We start from the raw sequence: 17,905 nt of genomic DNA, 5'->3' as shown, positions 1-17,905 counted from the left end.
AAATGGGGGTCTCTTTTGCCCAGGCTGGCCTTTTAAAACTCTGGGCTCAAGTGATCCTCCTGCCTCAACCTCCCAAGTAGCTGGGACTAGAAGGCTTGTACTTCATTCCTTTTTATTGCCAAATAATATTCCATTGTATGGAGATACCACACTTTATTTATTCACTCATCACTTGATTGATATTTGTGTTGTCCCTGCTTCTTTTGGCTATTAGGAATCTTGCTGTTATAAGCATTCAGGTACGAGTTTTGTGCGGACGTGTTGTCCCATTTTACAGATGAAGAAGCTTCTCGTCCAGCTCCCCCAGATGCTGAGTGGGAGGCTCAGGCTGGCCGTCTGGACCCAGAGCCTGCACTTCTTCCCCACCCAGGCCCTGTCCTCTCGGCTGAGTTCAGTGCTGGGACAGGGGTAGGTCAGGTCGGGGCACAAAGGAGTGAGGCATTATGGAGGACAGGGTGACAGCTTGCCTGGGCCTTAAAGGATGCATGCAAGAGGAGCATACTGCGGGCAGAGCAACAGCAGGTGCAAACGCCCAGAAGTGTGAGGCCACTTGAGGTCTGGGCTATAAGAAGTTCTGGTTTACTGGGTGCATGTGTTGGGGAGGGGAAGGCAGAGAAAGGGGCCGGCAACAGGGTCGGAGACACCGGCACAGAGTAGATCAGAAAGGCCTTGAGTGCTGTGTTAAGCACCATGGACTTGATCCTGAAGGCAGTGGGGAACCCAGAAGGTCACCAACATGACGTGGAGTCAGTCAGACCCAAGTCAAGTCCCAGTTCTGCTTCCTAGAGACCTTTGCTTTAGTTTTATCATCGGGAAGGTGAGGGTGACAATAACAATACCTTGCTAAAATGTTGTGAGGATTGAGTTAGTTCATCTCTAAAAAGCTCAGCCCAGTGCCTGGCAGAGAGCTGGCCCAGCACATGGCAGTGGATGTTATCACCAAAGGGTTTTTAGTGGGGAAGGTCAGATTGTGCTCTAGAAGGCACGTCTGGCTGCACAGAGTGACTGGTTTGGGGGAGGCTGTTGTCCCAGGGAGGCTGGGCCCTGGGAGATGGTGGTGGGGATGGACAGCCACGGGCAGGGTCGGAAGAGTTCAGGAGGTAGCTTCTGCAGACCTCTGTAGCTTTGGGAATCGCTTGTGAATAATATCGAAATTCTGAATCACTTCTCAGTCTTTGGCCAAGATCAAGTGTAATATCTAAATTCTGATCTTTCTGTGAGCCCTGGGCCTGATGCCAAACCACCCAGGGGCTGGCTGACGATGCCTCTCTGTTCCTCCCTGCAGCACGCCCACCGACGCCATGCGGGGGGCTCTGACGCCCCTGTCTTGGCTGCTGCTGCTGCTGGGGTGTGGGCCGCACGCATCCTCTGGCAGCGGGGCAGCGGGCTACGCCCCAGTGAAGTACATGCAGCCCATGCAAAAAGGACCTGTGGGACCACCCTTCCGCGAGGGCAAGGGCCAGTACCTGGGTGAGAGCCTCCCACCCCACAGTGCCCCAAACAGCTCCTGACCACCGAACTCCCTGCCTCCTCTACCCGGATCAGATCCTACCATCCCCCACCCACTACAGCCCCTCAATCCCCACCAAAGATTTTCCCATCTCCACTTTTCTTCCTGATGCCCCAGAGGGCCTGGAAACAGGATGAGGATGTTGGTACAGATGGTCTTCAGAGCGGGGAGGGGCAGGAAGGTAAATGGGGAGGTTGGGAGGGATGGGGGGGGGGTTCTGCTCCAGCTGTCTCTAAGGCGGGCTGCTGGTGCCACCTGGTGGCCACTCCACCTGTGGTCATGTGGGGATGAGAGTCAGGGCAAGCTCATGGGGAAGGCCCAGCCTGGTAGGCTGAGTGCTAGGGGCCCTGGGTGAGGACACCCTGTAGCCCCCAAGATGGCCTCTGGACCACCCCTAAACTCCATCTTTCATGAGAGCAGCGGAGAGTGGTCTTCACGAACAGATGCAGGGAGCCTTGCCTCATACCAGTGTTGGGGATGGGTAGAAGGGGTCCTATGTCCCCACTATGCAAGCCTCTGATCGCCTCCTTCTCTCTCTTTCTCAGAAATGCCTCTACCATTGCTGCCGATGGACCTGAAAGGAGAGCCCGGCCCCCCAGGGAAGCCTGGGCCTCGGGGGCCCCCTGGCCCTCCTGGCTTCCCAGGAAAACCCGGCACTGGGAAGCCAGGGCTCCATGGGCTGCCTGGCCCTGCTGGCCCCCCTGGCTTCTCCAGGATGGGCAAGGCTGGTCCGCCAGGGCTCCCAGGCAAGGTTGGACCACCAGGGCAGCCCGGGCTTCGGGGGGAGCCAGGAATACGAGGGGACCAGGGCCTCCGGGGGCCCCCAGGGCCCCCTGGCCTCCCTGGCCCTTCAGGCATTACTGTCCCTGGAAAACCGGGTGCCCAGGGGGTGCCAGGGCCCCCAGGATTCCAGGGGGAGCCAGGGCCCCAGGGGGAGCCTGGGCCCCCAGGCGATCGAGGCCTCAAGGGGGATAATGGAGTGGGCCAGCCAGGGCTGCCTGGGCCACCAGGGCAGGGGGGTGCCCCGGGACCCCCCGGCCTCCCTGGCCCGGCTGGCTTAGGCAAACCTGGTTTGGATGGGCTTCCTGGGGCCCCTGGAGACAAGGGTGAGTCTGGGCCTCCCGGGGTTCCGGGTCCCAGTGGGGAGCCAGGAGCTGTGGGGCCCAAAGGACCCCCTGGGGTAGATGGTGTGGGGGTGCCAGGGGCAGCAGGGGTGCCAGGGCCACAGGGCCCAGCAGGGGCCAAAGGGGAACCAGGGACCCGGGGTCCCCCTGGCCTGATAGGCCCCACTGGCTATGGGATGCCAGGACTGCCAGGCCCCAAGGGGGACAGGGGCCCAGCTGGGGTCCCAGGGCTCTTGGGGGACAGGGGGGAGCCAGGTGAGGATGGGGAGCCAGGGGAGCAGGGCCCACAGGGCCTTGGTGGTCCCCCCGGGCTTCCTGGGTCTGCAGGGCTCCCTGGCAGACGAGGGTCCCCTGGACCTAAAGGGGAGGCAGGGCCCGAAGGCCCCCCAGGAATGCCTGGCATGCGGGGTGACCAGGGGCCTAGTGGCCTGGCTGGGAAACCTGGGCTCCCAGGTGAGAGGGGACTTCCTGGGGCCCATGGGCCCCCCGGACCAACTGGGCCCAAAGGTGAGCCGGGTTTCGCGGGCCGCCCTGGAGGACCAGGGGTGGCAGGGGCCCTGGGGCAGAAGGGTGACTTGGGGCTCCCTGGGCAGCCTGGCCTGAGGGGCCCCTCGGGAATCCCAGGACTCCAGGGCCCCGCTGGCCCTATTGGGCCCCAGGGTCTGCCAGGCCTGAAGGGTGAACCAGGCCTGCCAGGGCTCCCTGGGGAGGGGAAAGTGGGGGAACCCGGCACGGCCGGGCCCACGGGGCCCCCTGGGGTCCCCGGCTCCCCAGGACTCACAGGCCCTCCTGGGCCTCCCGGGCCTCCTGGGCCCCCTGGCGCCCCCGGGGCCCTGGATGAGACTGGCATCGCAGGCTTGCACCTGCCCAACGGTGGCGTGGAGGGCGCTGTGCTGGGCAAGGGTGGCAAGCCACAGTTCGGGCTGGGCGAGCTGTCTGCGCATGCCACCCCGGCCTTCACCGCGGTGCTCACCTCGCCCTTCCCCGCCTCGGGCATGCCTGTGAAATTTGACCGGACTCTCTACAACGGCCACAGCGGCTACAACCCAGCCACTGGCATCTTCACCTGTCCTGTGGGCGGTGTCTACTACTTCGCTTACCATGTGCACGTCAAGGGCACCAACGTGTGGGTGGCCCTGTACAAGAACAACGTGCCAGCCACCTACACCTACGACGAGTACAAGAAGGGCTACCTGGACCAGGCGTCCGGCGGAGCCGTGCTCCAGCTGCGGCCCAACGACCAGGTCTGGGTGCAGATGCCCTCGGACCAGGCCAATGGCCTCTACTCCACCGAGTACATCCACTCCTCCTTTTCGGGATTCTTGCTCTGCCCCACATAACCCGCGGGGGGCCCTGCTGCCCTGGCCTCCTCCTCTTTAGTGGTAGAGTGACCTTTTCAGTTCCAAAGAATCTCCATTTAAAGAAAAAAACCAGGCTGAACAGAGGCGACCACAGCCTTGGCCCGAGGAGACTGACTTGCCTTCTCCCTATATGCAGGCTGAGATTGTCGTCAGAAGGGGCAGGCCTGAGTTCCCTCCCCCTAAATGTCTGTGCAGGGTCGGGGCTGCACCCCATCTCTGCCCTGCCTGGTCTGCAGGCAGCGCCCCGGGATGCACAGCCCAGCCCTGTGTGTCCTCGACTCTGCTGGGCCTCGAAGGAGCTGAGAGGGGCTGAGCTCCGCCACCCTTCCACCTCGGGGGGACAGCCCTTCCTGCTGGCCTCCACATGGCACCTGCTCAAGGAAGAGGGCATGGCTCCCTCACAGTCCTTGGCTGGGGCTCTTCCAGCTCCCCCAGGACCTCCAGCATATGACAGTGGGGTTCCCTGGAGTTTGTTTCCCTCCAGGGGAAAGGGAGTGGGGGCAGCATCGAGATGGCCAGTGTGGACGCCCTGCAAGGACCGCGACCCCAGTGGTGATGCTGTGGCACCGGGCCTGCGAATGGCGCGTAAAGCTGCGTGGCCCTCTCTGCAGTCTCCTGGGAAGGGTCACCCCCCTTTCACTGCTTCAGCTGCAGCCATGGGAGGTAGTTTGTGAGGGGTAGGGGCGTGGATCCGGGGCGGGCCGCAGCTCTTCACACCCACCCTGTCTCCAGGGCTGCGCCACGAACTCTGGCTCTGCTTAGCATGGGGGCAGCCACACAGGCCCCTAGGGACGGCCACAGGCCAGAAAGACCAAACTGTGTGAAGTGTCTAGCGCACATGGTGGCAGGAGGCAGGGTTGACAATCAGCAAACGTGGGTGTGCCTCCCCTTCTCTCACCTATGGAGAAGTGGGCTGATTTTCTCATATAAAATTGTAAGGGTATCACCCCAACCCAGGTATCCCCAAAGCAGAGAGCCTCTTGTTTGGCCTCTCTGAACACGGTGCACGCAAGCTTGGGAACAGAGAAGGCTCCCGCTTGCTTTTCCTTAGTAAGAACCATGTGGCGGGTGGGGGTGTACGCTAGAGGGGTTAATCTGTGGGGGCTTCCTCTCCTTCCACCCTCTGGTTCCAATTTCCTGTTCTCAGCAAGATTAGGGCCCGGGAGGCCAAGGCTCTGAGAGAAAGGGTGCCAGCAGGCCCCTTTGGAATGAGTTGGCTTGGGACATTTCTGCCATTCTCCCGGATCAGAGCTCCTCTGCAGGAAACAGGCAGGGCCCCCTCCCGAGCCCTCGGCCCCTCGTTCACGATAAGCAGGTAAAGCTGAGAGGATCAGTTTTGGGGATGGTGGACATTCTTTCGCCATGGCAGGAGGCCTTGCCCTCGGCCCTCACCGGACCAGCCCACCTCCCCGTACCAAGTGTGAGCCTGGGTCATTCAGGACGTGGCCTTGCCACACTGCTGGACTGCCCATGCTGAAAGCGGAGGATGACTGCTGACTACTTGCTCAGCTGCGTTCCCCTACGCTCCTTGCCGAGCCTGCATCGCTGCCTGCGACTTCTCCAAAGCAGGCTATTTGTTCACTTTCACTTTCAAAAGGAGAAATGAAAACCCAAATCTGCCCCAGTGACACTTGATTTCTAACTCCCTGACACCCAAGAGAACCAACTAAGGAGCCTCAAACCATTCCTGCTGAGGGTCCTTTGCTTAACCTCTCCCTTCCCTGGGTCAAAGCCACTAGGATCTGATGTGTTGGGGACAGTTTTGATTGGCAGAAATGAATCGGCTCCCAGTCGGAGCCCAGGGGACTAAGTCGGGTACCAGGGGAGCCAAAACCAAAAACAAAACAAAAAAACTGCTTCACAGAGCTGAGCTTCTGCCAAATTTCATTCCTGAAGCCTTCAGGGAGGAGTGGTTGGCATTTCTGAAATGTTTACGGGATCGAGTTGCAGGTGTTCACTTAACTGAGTAGCTTTGATAAACAATGTCAGATTTTAACTAAGAAAACTACGTTACCTTGTGCATTTTTAGTACTCTGATTCTGAATTTTTTTTTTTTTTAAGATTAAGGTTTAAATGTTTTCCACTAGTCATTTCATTTCCAACTTGGTATAGGAAGCTTAGTTCTCCACATATTTATCATGTGCCCTGTGTCACAGAAGATTCGGGAAAAATGCACTGGGGAATCAAATAAAATGGGACTTCTTTTTGAAAAGAAAAACCGTATCGACTGTACTGACACAACCTCAATAAAACCTGTTGTACACAACAGCGCCGTGCTGCAAAGAGCATTGACGCAGAGGCATCCAGGGAGCGCCCCGCGGCTCTCGTGTGCCCACCCTCTCCCGAGGAGCATGCACTCCTCACCAGCTCCCCAGCCCAGGTTTCTGCCACCACCGCATCAGAAATGCTTGACACCTATGCTGCTGAGGCTGTGTGCCAAGCAAATGCCAAGAGGCATTTTAAGAAACCAAAGGCAGGCTGGAGCTGGGGGAGACAGATCAAGCTTCACTGGAACATTCCTGCAAACTCTCAGGGGTAGTGGAGCATGACAGCTGGCTCAGGGCCCAAGGGCCCAGTCTCAACATCTGATACAAATTATGAATGAAATCGTGAGTCTTTGCTCTTGAGGGCCAGCTACTGCCAGGCCCAAAGCTGAAGACAGGCTGGGGGGAGCCGTCCTGGGCAGAAAGCACCTGCTCATGCCTGCCATGCTCAGCAGCAAGAGATCTGTCCCTGAACTGGGGTCTGGGCAACAGACCTGAAACAATCCAAGCCCTGAAAACGCCCAGCCTAACAGAGCCCCACTTGAAAGTAGACCTGCCCCAGTCTTCAGACCTCAGGACAGCCGCAGACCGTGCATGCTTCTTTCCCCTGGGGCTGGAAGGATGCTCGATGTCCCTGCTGTCTGAGGTGTCCTTTCCCTTTCTCCAAAGTGGATGCTGTGAAAACTCCCTCATGGGGCAAGGCCTTTGACTGAGCCCCAAGATGTAGGAGGCACACGCATGCGGTCCACCCAGGGCACCTGCGATGGCATGCCCTCCCCACCCAAAGGCTGCCAGTCTGGTGATAGAAGGGATCCTTCTACAGGGTTCCTGTTCCTGCCCCAGGTGGGCCTAACTCTTACTTAGTTAGGCTCTCAGAGCAGAAAAATCTGGCCTGTTCCTGCTCACTGCCTCTGGCAGGCCTAGCTGTCTGGGCCACCCTGTGTGATCTCTAACAGGAAAAGCCACCAAACGATGCCTGTTCTGCTCCTCCTGGCAGAACAGGCAGCCGACTGGAGGAACAGGAGGAATTTGCCTGGCAACACAGCAGCTCATTGCTTTGGGGTCCCAGCCCTGGGAAAGTGCAGCCTAGACAGGCACTAGGCTTGAGAAGGTCACGCTGCGACGGGAGAAGGATCCATTCAGGGCAGAAGAGAAGCAGGAAACAGTGGTGGGATTTACCAAAAGCTGTTTATTGCTGTGACTTCCACTGGAAGCTGTTAACAAGCCCCATGATAGTGAAGGGTCAGGTGTGGACCCACATCAGCTGGAATCAAGTGCCTGTCCCTTGATCCACATGACCTGCTGCTTGGGGGCCCTGCCCAGCCAAGGGGACGCTTGCTGGCAAATTGGCTAAAACCCAACAGGGAGAAATGATGCTACTGCAGATCATTTCCACTCCCCCAAACTCCATGGCCTAGATGATAAAAGAAAATGCCGTAAGTATCCTCTAAAATAAACCCACCCTGGTCTCTCACGTCTCACTGAGGAGCCAGGGAGCGCCGACAGCTCTGCAGCAAGCCAGAGACCCGGCATGAGGGAGGCGCCAGCCCCTCACTCACTGTTCCAATGACTTCCCCCAGAAAGACCCCAGCCCCACACCACAGGAAGACTAAGGCAGGGGAGCCAAGCTTGAGGAATCTCAGGGTTTCCGATCTGAGCTGTAGTTGGTCCCACTGGACATGGCAGAGCCCCAGCAGCTGTGGCCCTCACAGACTCTTCTGGAAGACCCGGTGCAGGCTCTGAGCCAGGACGTCTGTCTCCTCATAGCCCTCACAGCTTTGCTGCCAGCTCTCTGGCACCTGATCCATCCCATAGTAGGCGCCAGCAATGGCCCCAGCCATGGTGGCAATGGTGTCTGTGTCCCCACCAAGAGAGATGGAATAGATGAGAGTCCTTTGAAGGCTATTGAAGGCAGAGGGGATCTCGGGGTCGGGCTCCATGCAGCGCAGGAAGCAGTAGATGGCGGTGGGCACAGACTCAAAGGCAGCAATGCCATTCCCTGTGGGGAAGCCAGATTACGGGGGCTTGACCTACCCTCGGGCCCCAGGGCATCCGGCTGTTTGCCGAATGTCAACACCCTTGGCTTCGGGCAGGGCTGTGACTGAGATCACAGGCTCTAGAGTGAGACTACCTGGGTTCAAGTCCTGACTCCATCAGGAACTGGCCGTGTGACTGGGAAAGTAGGTAACTAATCACTAAGATTCCTGCTCTCGGATCCCACTCCTCAGTGCAGAGAGCGAGTAAAGTTGGTAACCCTCTCACGGGGCTGCTGTGAGGATGAAGTGTGATCGAAGCATTCTGCAGAGTGCCCAGGACCAGTGCTAGGCACATACACATCTGTTATCAACATTACCTGTAAAAACGGGTGGTCAGCTTCCATTTCTGGGGATGCTGATCTACAAGGTTGAAGGCACTGAGGTCACACCCCTGCCAAGAACCCTACAGAGCATGGCCAGGGCAAAATGACTCCACATTCCCCTCCCCGAGCCCAGGACTGACCCTGAAGGACAACAGGTGGGGAAACAAATCACGGGCAGGTCCACCCACCTAGCTCGGACACCACTTCCTCTCTGGACACCGAGTCCTGGTCTAGAAGCTCCCCAATCTTCTTCAGGCGGCTGGAGTATGGACGCTCCTCCATGCCCAACCTGTGGGTTGGGGGCAAGATTTCAGGGAGGTCAAATCCAGCAGGGTGCGGTCGCCGGGCAGGGGGAAGGGACTGCGTGAGAGCGAGTAGGGACATGGTCAGGCCAGCAGCCCACATAGGTGCCCAGATAGGAGGTGGGAGGGGGCTAGGTGTGAGCAGGTCGTTTTGTTCTCTGGGACCTTGAGACCCTTGGAACACAAACAAGGCAAAGGGGCTTGCAGACCCTCCCTAGGGTCTGCCATTAAAGAAGGAAGGTTTCAGCTTGTGGCAATGCCAGGTGCCCCATCCCACCCGCAGACACCCACACACCTCCATCCCCATACTCACTCCCTGGCATCCAAGACGGACTGGGCATCACCCTCCAGCTCCTCCATGTGGCCCAGGAGTTGCTCGAGGAAGTGCTCACTGGAAGACTCACCCTGCAAAGCCAGGTGCACAGCCAGGGCCTGCAGGATGGCACCATTGTAACCGAGGGAGGAGGCGTGTGTCAGCTGGGCTGAGAGCCGGGCAAACTAGGGACGAGAAGACCTGCTGTCATAGAACCCACACTGCAGAAGAGGGAGGACAAAGCCCAGAAGCCAGCCCACCCTGAATACCTTCTGCACATCCTGCACACTGCTATAGGCCAGGGAGATGCCGGCCACCCGCATGGCGCCCCCATTGCCATAGGAGCCTTTCCCGTTAAACTGGGCCCGGGCAGGCTCATAGACATCGCGACACTTGGGGTTCAGGAGCTTCTTGAAGACAGTGATTACTCCAGCACCATAACCCCTGTCAGGGTCTTTCTTGTACTCCTGAGCAAACCTAGGGAGAGAAGAGAGACAGAACTGGGGTTTCAATGATGCCTCTCAGAGTTGGGAAAGAAAACTGGGCTGGTTTGGAAAAAGAGGAAGCCTTGGGGACCTAAGGATGTACCAGCAGTGCTGTCATCTTTAGCTTGGGAAGCTGTTTCAGCCTTAGACACAGGGTCCTGCCGGGTTGGGGGGGTGGTCCTGGGCATGCACAGACATTCCTCTGGTCAAGGGGTGTGGTAACTCTGCTCACTCGGTTTGCCTAAACCCAGGACCACGCCCCTTACCTGTGAGCCATGTCCACTTCGTCGAAGGCCTCCTTGGCTAGCAGGGACTGCACCAGGGCCCTGGCCATGGCTGTGTCATCTGTGTAGTACAAGGCTTCTGTGGGGAGAGGATGGGGCTGAGGCGAGCTGCAGGGCTCCACAGTGGAGGCCTCCTGCTCATTCCTTTTAGAGCTACCACACCCACAACCACCTAAAGTCAGCTTCTCCTGCCCAGTGTTCTGGGCTTTAGGAAGCCCTAGGATTTCAGCCCTAGGATTTTCAGCAGTTCTTTATTCTGAGTCAATCACTGTGGCCCACTGATTTCTGAAAGAAAACCGTCCATCCCCTTCTGGCTGCCACCCCTGCAGCTCCGGTCTTAGTACAACCTGCTTGGGCTATAGGCAGAGCCTCTTAAACCTGCACGTTTCCCACCCTCCGATCCAACCTACCCACGCAGCCTGAGCGTTCCTCCTAAGAGTAGACTACCACCTTCCTCAGCTCATTCTCCTATTCAAAATGGCTCTCTGCTGCCTTCAGGATGAGGTCCAAATTCGTGGCCCTGGCATTCAAAGCCCTTCTGTGTCAAGCCCCTTCCTTCCTTCCTTCCTCCCTCACCCATCTTATATCCCACTGCTTCCCTACACATACTCAGAACCAGCTGTGGGGCTGGGATCGGGTTCCTCCCAGCCGGGGCTGCTCCCATCCCTCCACTCGCCCCATCTCCTTTTCCTGAGTGCCCGTGAAGACTGCCCTGGCGCTTCCGACACTGCAATGCGGGTCATTTGTGACTTCTCAATCAGGCTACGAGCCTGCCAGGGACAGGGGACTGGTCTTATTTGTGGAAGAGCTGCTTACAGAGAATGAAGCCCCCTTTCCCATTTCTTGAATGGCTGCTGCACCCCCTCTCGGCATCTCCCAATCCCCAAGCCCTGCTTTCCTCTTCCCTTCCCACCCCTGGGTGGCCCTTACCTCCTGCTCGCCAAGAAGAGCAGCTAACAGGTATCTTATCTGTAACTGCACTCCCCAGGCCCCCTCAGAAGGGGTGAGTCACCCTTGGTCCAAGACGAAGCCATCCCAGTCCCTTCCCCTGGGGACCTAGCTCTCCTTTGTCCCTTCTCTCCTGTATCCTCAACCTCTCCCTCCTCGGGGGAACAGCATCCATTCTGTTTTCGTTAGGTCACTGCACCCATTCTCCCGCAGGAACCACCTTTCTCACTCTCAGTCCAGGTGACTAGGGCATGGCACCAACCCCACCTCCAGCCTAATCAAACAGCACCCCCATTCCCTTCTTTAGGGATGGACATATGACCTAAGCCAGGCCAGTGAGACCCAATCTGGGACTTTGGTTGGGAATGCTGCAAAGAGAAACTCTTCCTCTGCTGGAGCTGCTGAGCTGGGAGGAGCAAGGAGCTGCTGGGGGCCGTCCCATAGGAAGGGCCTGCCAGAGTAAGTGAAGACCACCCAGAAGAAAGTAGATCTGAACAACAGAGAGGAACTGAGCCTTGGGGAGATGATCTGAGTCCCTGGATTCAGCTCTGCTTGCAGCCAGACCTACCTCTGCACTTTCCAGTTAAGTCAGCCAATATAATCCCTTTTTACTTAGGCCATTTTGAGTAGGGTTTTTTTGTCACTTGTATCCAAAGGTCTTAAAACATCTCTTAAGCTAAAACATACTTTTTCCTCATCTTAACATCGAACCAAAAATGAAATAAAAACCCATCCCTCCATTTGTCTTCACAACTATTATATAACTCATCTCTCTCCTTCCCTTCATACCAAACCATACTATTTTCTCATTTTCCATTTCCTCCTTAACCACTGAAAATGCTTTTCTAAATCCAGATTTTTCCCCCTTTATAGTGCGACACCAGTGTCTTCATCTTGAAATTTTTTTTTTTTTTTTTCTGGAGACAGAGTCTCACTCTGTTGCCTGAGCTAGAGTGCCACGGCATCAGCCTAGCTCACAGCAACCTCAAACTCCTGGGCTCAAGCGATCCTACTGTCCTCAGCCTCCTGAGTAGCTGGGACTACAGGCATGCGCCACCATGCCCGGCTAATTTTTTCTATATATTTTTAGTTGTCCGATTAATTTCTTTCTATTTTTAGTAGAGACGGGGTCTCGCTCTTGCTCAGGTTGCTCTCGAACTCCTGAGCTCAAACAATCCGCCTGCCTCGGCCTCCCAGAGTGCTAGGATTACAGGCATGAGCCACTGCACCCAGCGCATCTTGAAATTCTTTTCCTAGGTATGGCTGATAAGGCCTCCTGCTTCTCCTATCAAACTGTTTCCTTCCCTTACTCCCTTCCCCCTCCTCCACCTTGCTCTTAAATATGGGCGTTCTCCAAGGTTCTGACTATGGCTCCAGGAAAACTCACATCCTCTCCTTGACCTCAGACCTGCTACCTGAGCTGAGATCTCGGTGATGAGCTGTCTACACGAGGGAAGTAAAGGGGAAGAGGAGTTAGCTTTAGGGAAGGGACAGCAGGGTGCAAACGCTCGTGCTAGAGGAAGTATGGCGTGAGAGGAACCCAAGGACGGAAAGCAAGGCCAAGGGTGGCATAAGATGAAATCGCAGATGCAGCGGAGGTAGGGCCAGGTAGGACAAGTTGAGAAATTTGGTTCTAACCTAAGGGTAATTGGGAAATCACAGCAGGGTTTTATGCGGGGAGGACACGACCAGATTTATGCTTTGAGAGGTGCGCTCCCTGCAGTGTCGTGAATGAGCTGGTGGTGTACAGATTCCAGAGAACTGGATAAAACAGGCCAAGTCAGCAAGGCAGGGGGTATACAGATGGTATACAGATGGTCCAACTTAGCATTTCTGGCTTTACAATGGTGCTAAACCAATATTCATTCAGTAGGCTCCGCGACTCAGGATGGGGCTAGGCACACTGTAAGTTGAAAATGCCACTTTTGACTTAGGATATTTTCGACTTACTATGGGTTTATCGGCAGGTAAGCCCATCATAAATCGAGGGCATCTGCATACTGGAGCAGGCGCAATCCAGGAGAATGACGCCCAGGTTTCTGGCTTGCACAGCTGAGACGGCGGTGTTGCCATGCCCCGACATGGGGAACGTTCGGGGCGAAACGTGTAAAAAGGAGTTCGGACTTGGACCCACGAGTCCGAGGTGTCTGCGGGTCATCCGACTCCGGCCCCGCTGCCCTGGGCAGCCTCATCTCCGCCTGACCATCACAGCCTGACCGGTCCACACCCAGGACTCTGTCCCCTCCCGCTCCCTCCCTGGAGGCCCCGTGGGCGGGGCGTGACCCATGTGCGCCCGGCCCCGCCCACCTGTCCGCGCGCTCCCTGGCGTGCCGAGGTCGGGCTCCAGGCTCTGGACGTGACGCAGGACTGACGTCAGGTCGACGGTGTCGTGGGCCTCGTAGATGGCGCCCACGCAGTCCCCGAGCAGCGCGCCAGCCAGGCAGCCTCGGAAGCGCGAGAGGGAGCGGGCCGCGCCAGCCCCGCCGCCTCCCGCAGCCGTCATCGCCGCCACCACCGCCATCCGCGCGCCGGCCAGCCGCCACTTCCGGTGCCGCAGCGCCGCTTCCCTCCTCCCTGGCCCACAGCGCCTCCCAGTGGCCTGGAGCCTGCGCGCCGTTCCCCGGCGCACAGCACCCCCAGCGGCCCGGAGGCGCGGCGCCGCGCAGCCCCCGCCAGCCTCGGCTTTGAGTTCCGGTTCTCCTCACTGTGAATGGCCAGCACAACCGGTCATGACGGCCACTGAAGGGTCCCGGACTCGGGCCCAGACACCCCCACTGAGCTCTCCCACTGTGCTCCTGGCCCCCTCTGGATCACCCTTAGGCATCAAAAGGGCAGGCAAGGGCCTGCTGGGGCAGGGGCAGAGCTAGGTGGAGGCTCCGCTGCTAAAGCCCTGGGAATGGTGGCCTAGCCCAGAGAGGGGTTCCCTGAGGGGAGGAGGAATGGATTTTGGAGCATGGACTTTGGGGGGATGATGTTCCCCATCTGTGCTCCTCCATACACAGGAGGGCAGGTCAGAACCCTCTCCCTCCTGTGGGCTCCGTGCAGGGGTGCAGGGGTAGCAGAGAGCAGCGTAGCCTAAGAACCTACACATTTATTAGATTCAGTCTCTCCTGCTTCTTCCATTTCCCACCCAAGCTTCAGCTTCTCCTGCTCCCTCAGCCCTCCAGGGCTAGGCCAGCTCCAGCTGGCAGCTTTTGAGTGGACTCAGGGTGCGGTTTGTGGTCCGGGTGAAGGTGTCCACCTCAGGCACAAACTTCTCAGCAGGCACAGTCAGCTTGCGCCGGGTGTCCATGCACTTGGTGTCCAGCAGCATGGAGTTGGCCTTGCAGGCAATATCAGCCTGCAGCCGGGCCAGGTGCTTGTACAGGGCGTCCAGCGCGTCCCTGGGGAGGAAGCATTGACAACCCACCACCCCTGCGTGAGGCCGGGAGGTGTGGGCTGGATGCGCCAGCCTTCAGTGAGGAAGACAAAGCCCGGGGGAACAGGTAGGCAGCAAGAGGCCCCATCGGAGGGCGGTGTCTCTCTGCCCCTCCTGCCTACTCCCAAACCTACTGTGCTTGTGCCAGCTTCTGCTTCAGGGCGGTGATGGTCGCCTCTAACTGGTGAACCTCGTCAGTGAGGCTGTACTGGGCCTGGAGGCAGAGGGGTGGGTTGGGAGTCCCGGGTCAGCCATGCTGTCCTTGACCGCAGGCCTGAGTGCTGCCCTGTGGCAGCGCCCTTGCTCCACCAGGAATGTGTGCTGGGGTGTGATCCTGAGGGAACCTTAGCAAGGGGGCCCGTGCCCCAGTAGGACACCCTCGCACCTGGTCCCGGCAGAGTTCCACATTGGGCCGGCAGGTTCTGGCCTCTAGCCGGGTATGGGACAGCTTCAGGTTCAGTAACTTTCTGCGCAGATCCTCCTCCAGGTGCCGGATGTCCTCCTGCAGCTCAGCGATCTCCTCCAAGGTCTGCAGGGGACAGAGTGACTGGTGTCCACCAGGTGAACTCACCACGGTGCAGCTACTCCAGGGCTTCCTGGCTGGGCATCCGGCTCCTCATCCCACAGCAGCAAGTCCGGGCCCCAGGAGAAGGCTCACGTTCTTCTCCTGCCACTTGAGCTCACTGTACACTTTCTCCATCTCCCGCAACCGCTTCCTGAAGGCAAATTCTGTTGTGACCCTCTGGGCTTCGAGCTCGTTGTTGGTCTGAGGACAGGAGGCAGGCAAGGCAAGGAGAGGGATAAGCTCATGGCCACCTGAGGATGTTGCTCAAGTGAAGGGAAGGGGTGCCACGTGGTCAACAGGGAACAAAAGGTCAGGGCTGGCTGTCCACTCGGGCCACCCATTAGCTGTGGAGGAGCAGGCTGGGGGGTGGGCAGTCACCTCGGCAATCGTCAGGGCGATGGCCTCCCTCAGCTCCATGGCTGCTTTCATCTCTGCCTCCGCTTGGGCCTTGTTGAACTGACTGAAGTCATCCCACTCCTGGAGTGTGGTGGAGCTGCAGGTGGCAGGAAATAACAGGGTCCTAAGGGTGTGGCCCATGAGGGGAGGAGAGACGGACTGAACACTCCTCTTACCCCTTGGGGACACGTGTGGGATTGATCTTCAGAGAGATGTTTGGGGACGCGAGGTTGAGAGAGAGACAGCCTCTGTCGATCTCCAGCGTCTCCATTTTGCCGCGGTGGTCAGAGCTGAGCTGCTGTCGGACTTCCTGCAGGCGGCTGGGGAGAGTGCAAACTCCATCAGGAACCAGCCCCCAAGGCCCCGGGATGCAGGCCTCATCGGACTAAAGGGACACTGAGGGACACTGAGGCTGGGACGACTCTTCCCAGCAGAAAGCACTGGAGCTGCTGCTGCAGCTGAAACGAAGACCAGCACAGCTAGATGAGCTGCCCATAGACAAAGCGGTGACACCGAGTGCTCACACACACCCATGGGGCGCAACACTCACACGTACACACTCACAATAAGGCACTCAGGGGTGCCGGCCAACGGGCTTTATCTCTCATGCTTTCAATCAATTGATCCTGGCTGCCTAGAGCCAGGTCGTGCGTGAGACGTACTCTGAGACCATGTCCAGGCAGTGGCAAGAGCGCTACAGTCCATTGGCGGTTTCTGTCACAGGCACGGGAGGGGCCAAAGGTAGCATGAGAGCCAGCTGCCATTGTCCCATTATCCACGATACCTGTGTTCCGCATTTGAGGCACCTGCAAGTGCTCGTGAACGTGCCAGTGGCCCATCTCCCCCTTACCAGAGCTGCTCGAAGGCCTGGCTGATCTTCTGTTGCAAGGCCTTCCTGGTGGCCTCGATGACCTCCACCTCCTTATGCAGCTCATTCTCCACAGGGTCCTTGACCACATCAATGTCTCGCCGACTCTCCCGCAGGGTCAGACACTCGATGGCCACATCCAGAGGCAGGTTCTTGGCCTGCAGGTTTTGCTCTGTTGACTCCTTCAGCTAGAAAAGGGGGCACAGGAGGCTGGTGGAGCCATGACAGGGAAGTAGCTCTTATCCCCACTTTAGCAGAGGGGCCAGTGAGTGTCTTGGAGTGACATGCCACTCACGACCCCCAACCCAGATGTGGGGATCGAGGGGGCGGGTCTTCGCAGCACTGCGTCCCGGCACCCAGCGCTAGCTGCCTGCCTTTGTCAGGGTGTCGATCTCAGCGTCTAAATCCGTCAGACTCTTGCCTAGCATCTCCTTCCACCGGTTGACAGTATCGATTCTCTCTGCCAGTCGAGTTCTGTTGTCATGTTCGTCCCAAATGGTCTGGAAGAGACAGAGCCAGATAAAGAGGGTGTCAGCGGATGGGGGCTAGCCCTTTGCCCACCCGACTGGGCTCTTGCCCCCAACCTGGTTGTTGGTCTCGTTGCGGAGGACTCGGGCCTCCTGGCGGATCTGATGGGAAGCATCTCGCTGCCGCTCGGCATTGGTGGACAGCAGGCAGCTGTTGGTGTGCCAGTCGGGCAGCTGGAAGCGCTGGCTCGGCTTGACACTCAGTGTGGCCATGGTTCAGGGACCGGGAGGGTCAGAACCGCCTAGGCCTGTTCCTCCACCACCTGTAGAGGGCCAACAGGGCTGCAGGAGACCATTTGGGAGAAGGCTTCTGGAGCAAAGACCTCGCCGCCCCACACAGAGGCAGGACGTGCTCCTACCCATTTTGCTCTGAGTCCCTTCCTGCCAGCAGCCTGCTAGGGAACAGCCCTTGCTTTACTCAACTTCGTGTGAGGCATTAACTAAGTTTCCTCCCACCCATCCACCTGCAGGCACAAACCCCTGGACCCTGCAGGTCCTGGAGCAGGTAAAAGGGGATCATGAAGCCCTTTGGGGTGTGTGTATGTGTAGTGCCAAATGCCTTGGTGGGGGAGTTGGCAGGAAAAATAGCCCTAAATCCAGTTTCTACCCGTATTTCCAGCAACCACGTCTAGTTCAGCTTTCTCTCCCCGCCCCCGCCCCCCGCCGTGGGCCAGGCCCCGTGGGGATGTTAGGGAACAAGCCCAGTTCTCTCTCCAGGACAATGCGGCTGGCACCGGGGAGCCTGGGCCGGGGGCGGGGCGGGGCCTCCCCGTGTGGTCGTCGCACTCCCTCCTCCGCCTTCTGCGGGCGAGGCGGCGCGGGCGCGGGGGGCCGGGCGGGAGGAGCTGGGGTCGGTCTGGTTCCCAGCGAGGCCCTCCCCGCCGCGAGAGAATCGTCTGGGCCGGGGAAGGAGGAGGGAGGGAGAGGTTGGGCCTCAGCGGGAGCCCCGCCGCCCGCGCCCCCCTCGCCTTCTTACCTTCGTTCAGGGCTCGCACTCCGGGCCGCCGTCTCCAGGCCGCCGTCTCCAGGCTGCTCTGTTTGGCGCCCCCGGTTGCTAGGCAACCGCCCCCTCCCCTAGCAGCCACCGCCGGCCACTGGGTTGAGTTCGGCCACCAGCTGGGCGTCCTGGGCGGCGTCCGCAGAGGCCTCTAGGGTAGGCGAGGGGCGCCCGGCCGGGGGTT

General features: G+C 58.6%; 3 protein-coding genes across 5 annotated transcripts; 1 reads left to right on the top strand and 2 right to left on the bottom strand.

Annotated features, from left to right (window-relative positions):
• The first annotated feature begins 1,301 nt into the window (after positions 1-1,301).
• Positions 1,302-3,974, top strand: COL8A2 (collagen, type VIII, alpha 2). Of its 2 annotated transcripts, none has more exons than XM_012642345.1 (2): positions 1,302-1,470; positions 2,056-3,974. In XM_012642345.1, the coding sequence occupies exons 1-2, from the start codon at positions 1,302-1,304 to the stop codon at positions 3,972-3,974; spliced, it is 2,088 nt and encodes a 695-aa protein (XP_012497799.1). The 2 variants fall into 2 exon arrangements, with proteins under 2 accessions (XP_012497799.1, XP_012497800.1); XM_012642346.1 differs by having other exon boundaries at positions 1,304-1,344; positions 2,051-3,974.
• A 3,457-nt stretch (positions 3,975-7,431) lies between these two features.
• Positions 7,432-13,516, bottom strand: ADPRHL2 (ADP-ribosylhydrolase like 2). 2 transcript variants are annotated; one of them, XM_012642343.1, is made up of 6 exons: positions 13,258-13,516; positions 9,985-10,081; positions 9,503-9,710; positions 9,234-9,418; positions 8,807-8,907; positions 7,432-8,258 (listed from the first exon to the last, which is right to left on the bottom strand). In XM_012642343.1, the coding sequence occupies exons 1-6, from the start codon at positions 13,469-13,471 to the stop codon at positions 7,966-7,968; spliced, it is 1,098 nt and encodes a 365-aa protein (XP_012497797.1). In that variant the 5' UTR covers positions 13,472-13,516; the 3' UTR covers positions 7,432-7,965. The 2 variants fall into 2 exon arrangements, with proteins under 2 accessions (XP_012497797.1, XP_012497798.1); XM_012642344.1 differs by having other exon boundaries at positions 7,435-8,258; positions 9,234-9,352; positions 13,258-13,499.
• Positions 13,517-14,028: 512 nt separating this feature from the next.
• On the bottom strand, positions 14,029-16,989 carry TEKT2 (tektin 2 (testicular)). Its single transcript, XM_012642246.1, has 9 exons — positions 16,782-16,989; positions 16,572-16,697; positions 16,180-16,385; positions 15,506-15,649; positions 15,312-15,426; positions 15,027-15,134; positions 14,754-14,897; positions 14,503-14,582; positions 14,029-14,333 (listed from the first exon to the last, which is right to left on the bottom strand). The coding sequence occupies exons 1-9, from the start codon at positions 16,935-16,937 to the stop codon at positions 14,120-14,122; spliced, it is 1,293 nt and encodes a 430-aa protein (XP_012497700.1). The 5' UTR covers positions 16,938-16,989; the 3' UTR covers positions 14,029-14,119.
• Between the last annotated feature and the right edge of the window lie 916 nt (positions 16,990-17,905).

This window comes from Propithecus coquereli, unplaced genomic scaffold (assembly GCF_000956105.1).
Source record: "Propithecus coquereli isolate 6110/MARCELLA unplaced genomic scaffold, Pcoq_1.0 Scaffold178, whole genome shotgun sequence".
NCBI lineage: Eukaryota > Metazoa > Chordata > Mammalia > Primates > Indriidae > Propithecus > Propithecus coquereli.
Note: the sequence above shows the minus strand (reverse complement) of the source record. Positions and strands in the feature narration are given on the sequence as shown.

Excerpts from the sequence above, each read along its gene's own strand:
- COL8A2 (XM_012642345.1), top strand. The coding sequence starts at position 1,302 with ATGCGGGGGGCTCTGACGCCCCTGTCTTGGCTGCTGCTGCTGCTGGGG. Across the intron at positions 1,471-2,055 it reads GGGCAAGGGCCAGTACCTGG|AAATGCCTCTACCATTGCTG; the intron begins GTGAGAGCCTCC and ends TCTCTTTCTCAG.
- ADPRHL2 (XM_012642343.1), bottom strand. The coding sequence starts at position 13,471 with ATGGCGGTGGTGGCGGCGATGACGGCTGCGGGAGGCGGCGGGGCTGGC. Across the intron at positions 10,082-13,257 it reads GCCAGGGAGCGCGCGGACAG|AAGCCTTGTACTACACAGAT; the intron begins GTGGGCGGGGCC and ends CTCTCCCCACAG. Across the intron at positions 8,259-8,806 it reads GGAAGTGGTGTCCGAGCTAG|GGAATGGCATTGCTGCCTTT; the intron begins GTGGGTGGACCT and ends GCTTCCCCACAG.
- TEKT2 (XM_012642246.1), bottom strand. The coding sequence starts at position 16,937 with ATGGCCACACTGAGTGTCAAGCCGAGCCAGCGCTTCCAGCTGCCCGAC. Across the intron at positions 15,650-16,179 it reads CAGGCCTTCGAGCAGCTCTG|CCGCCTGCAGGAAGTCCGAC; the intron begins GTAAGGGGGAGA and ends CACTCTCCCCAG. Across the intron at positions 14,583-14,753 it reads TGGAACTCTGCCGGGACCAG|GCCCAGTACAGCCTCACTGA; the intron begins GTGCGAGGGTGT and ends CTCTGCCTCCAG.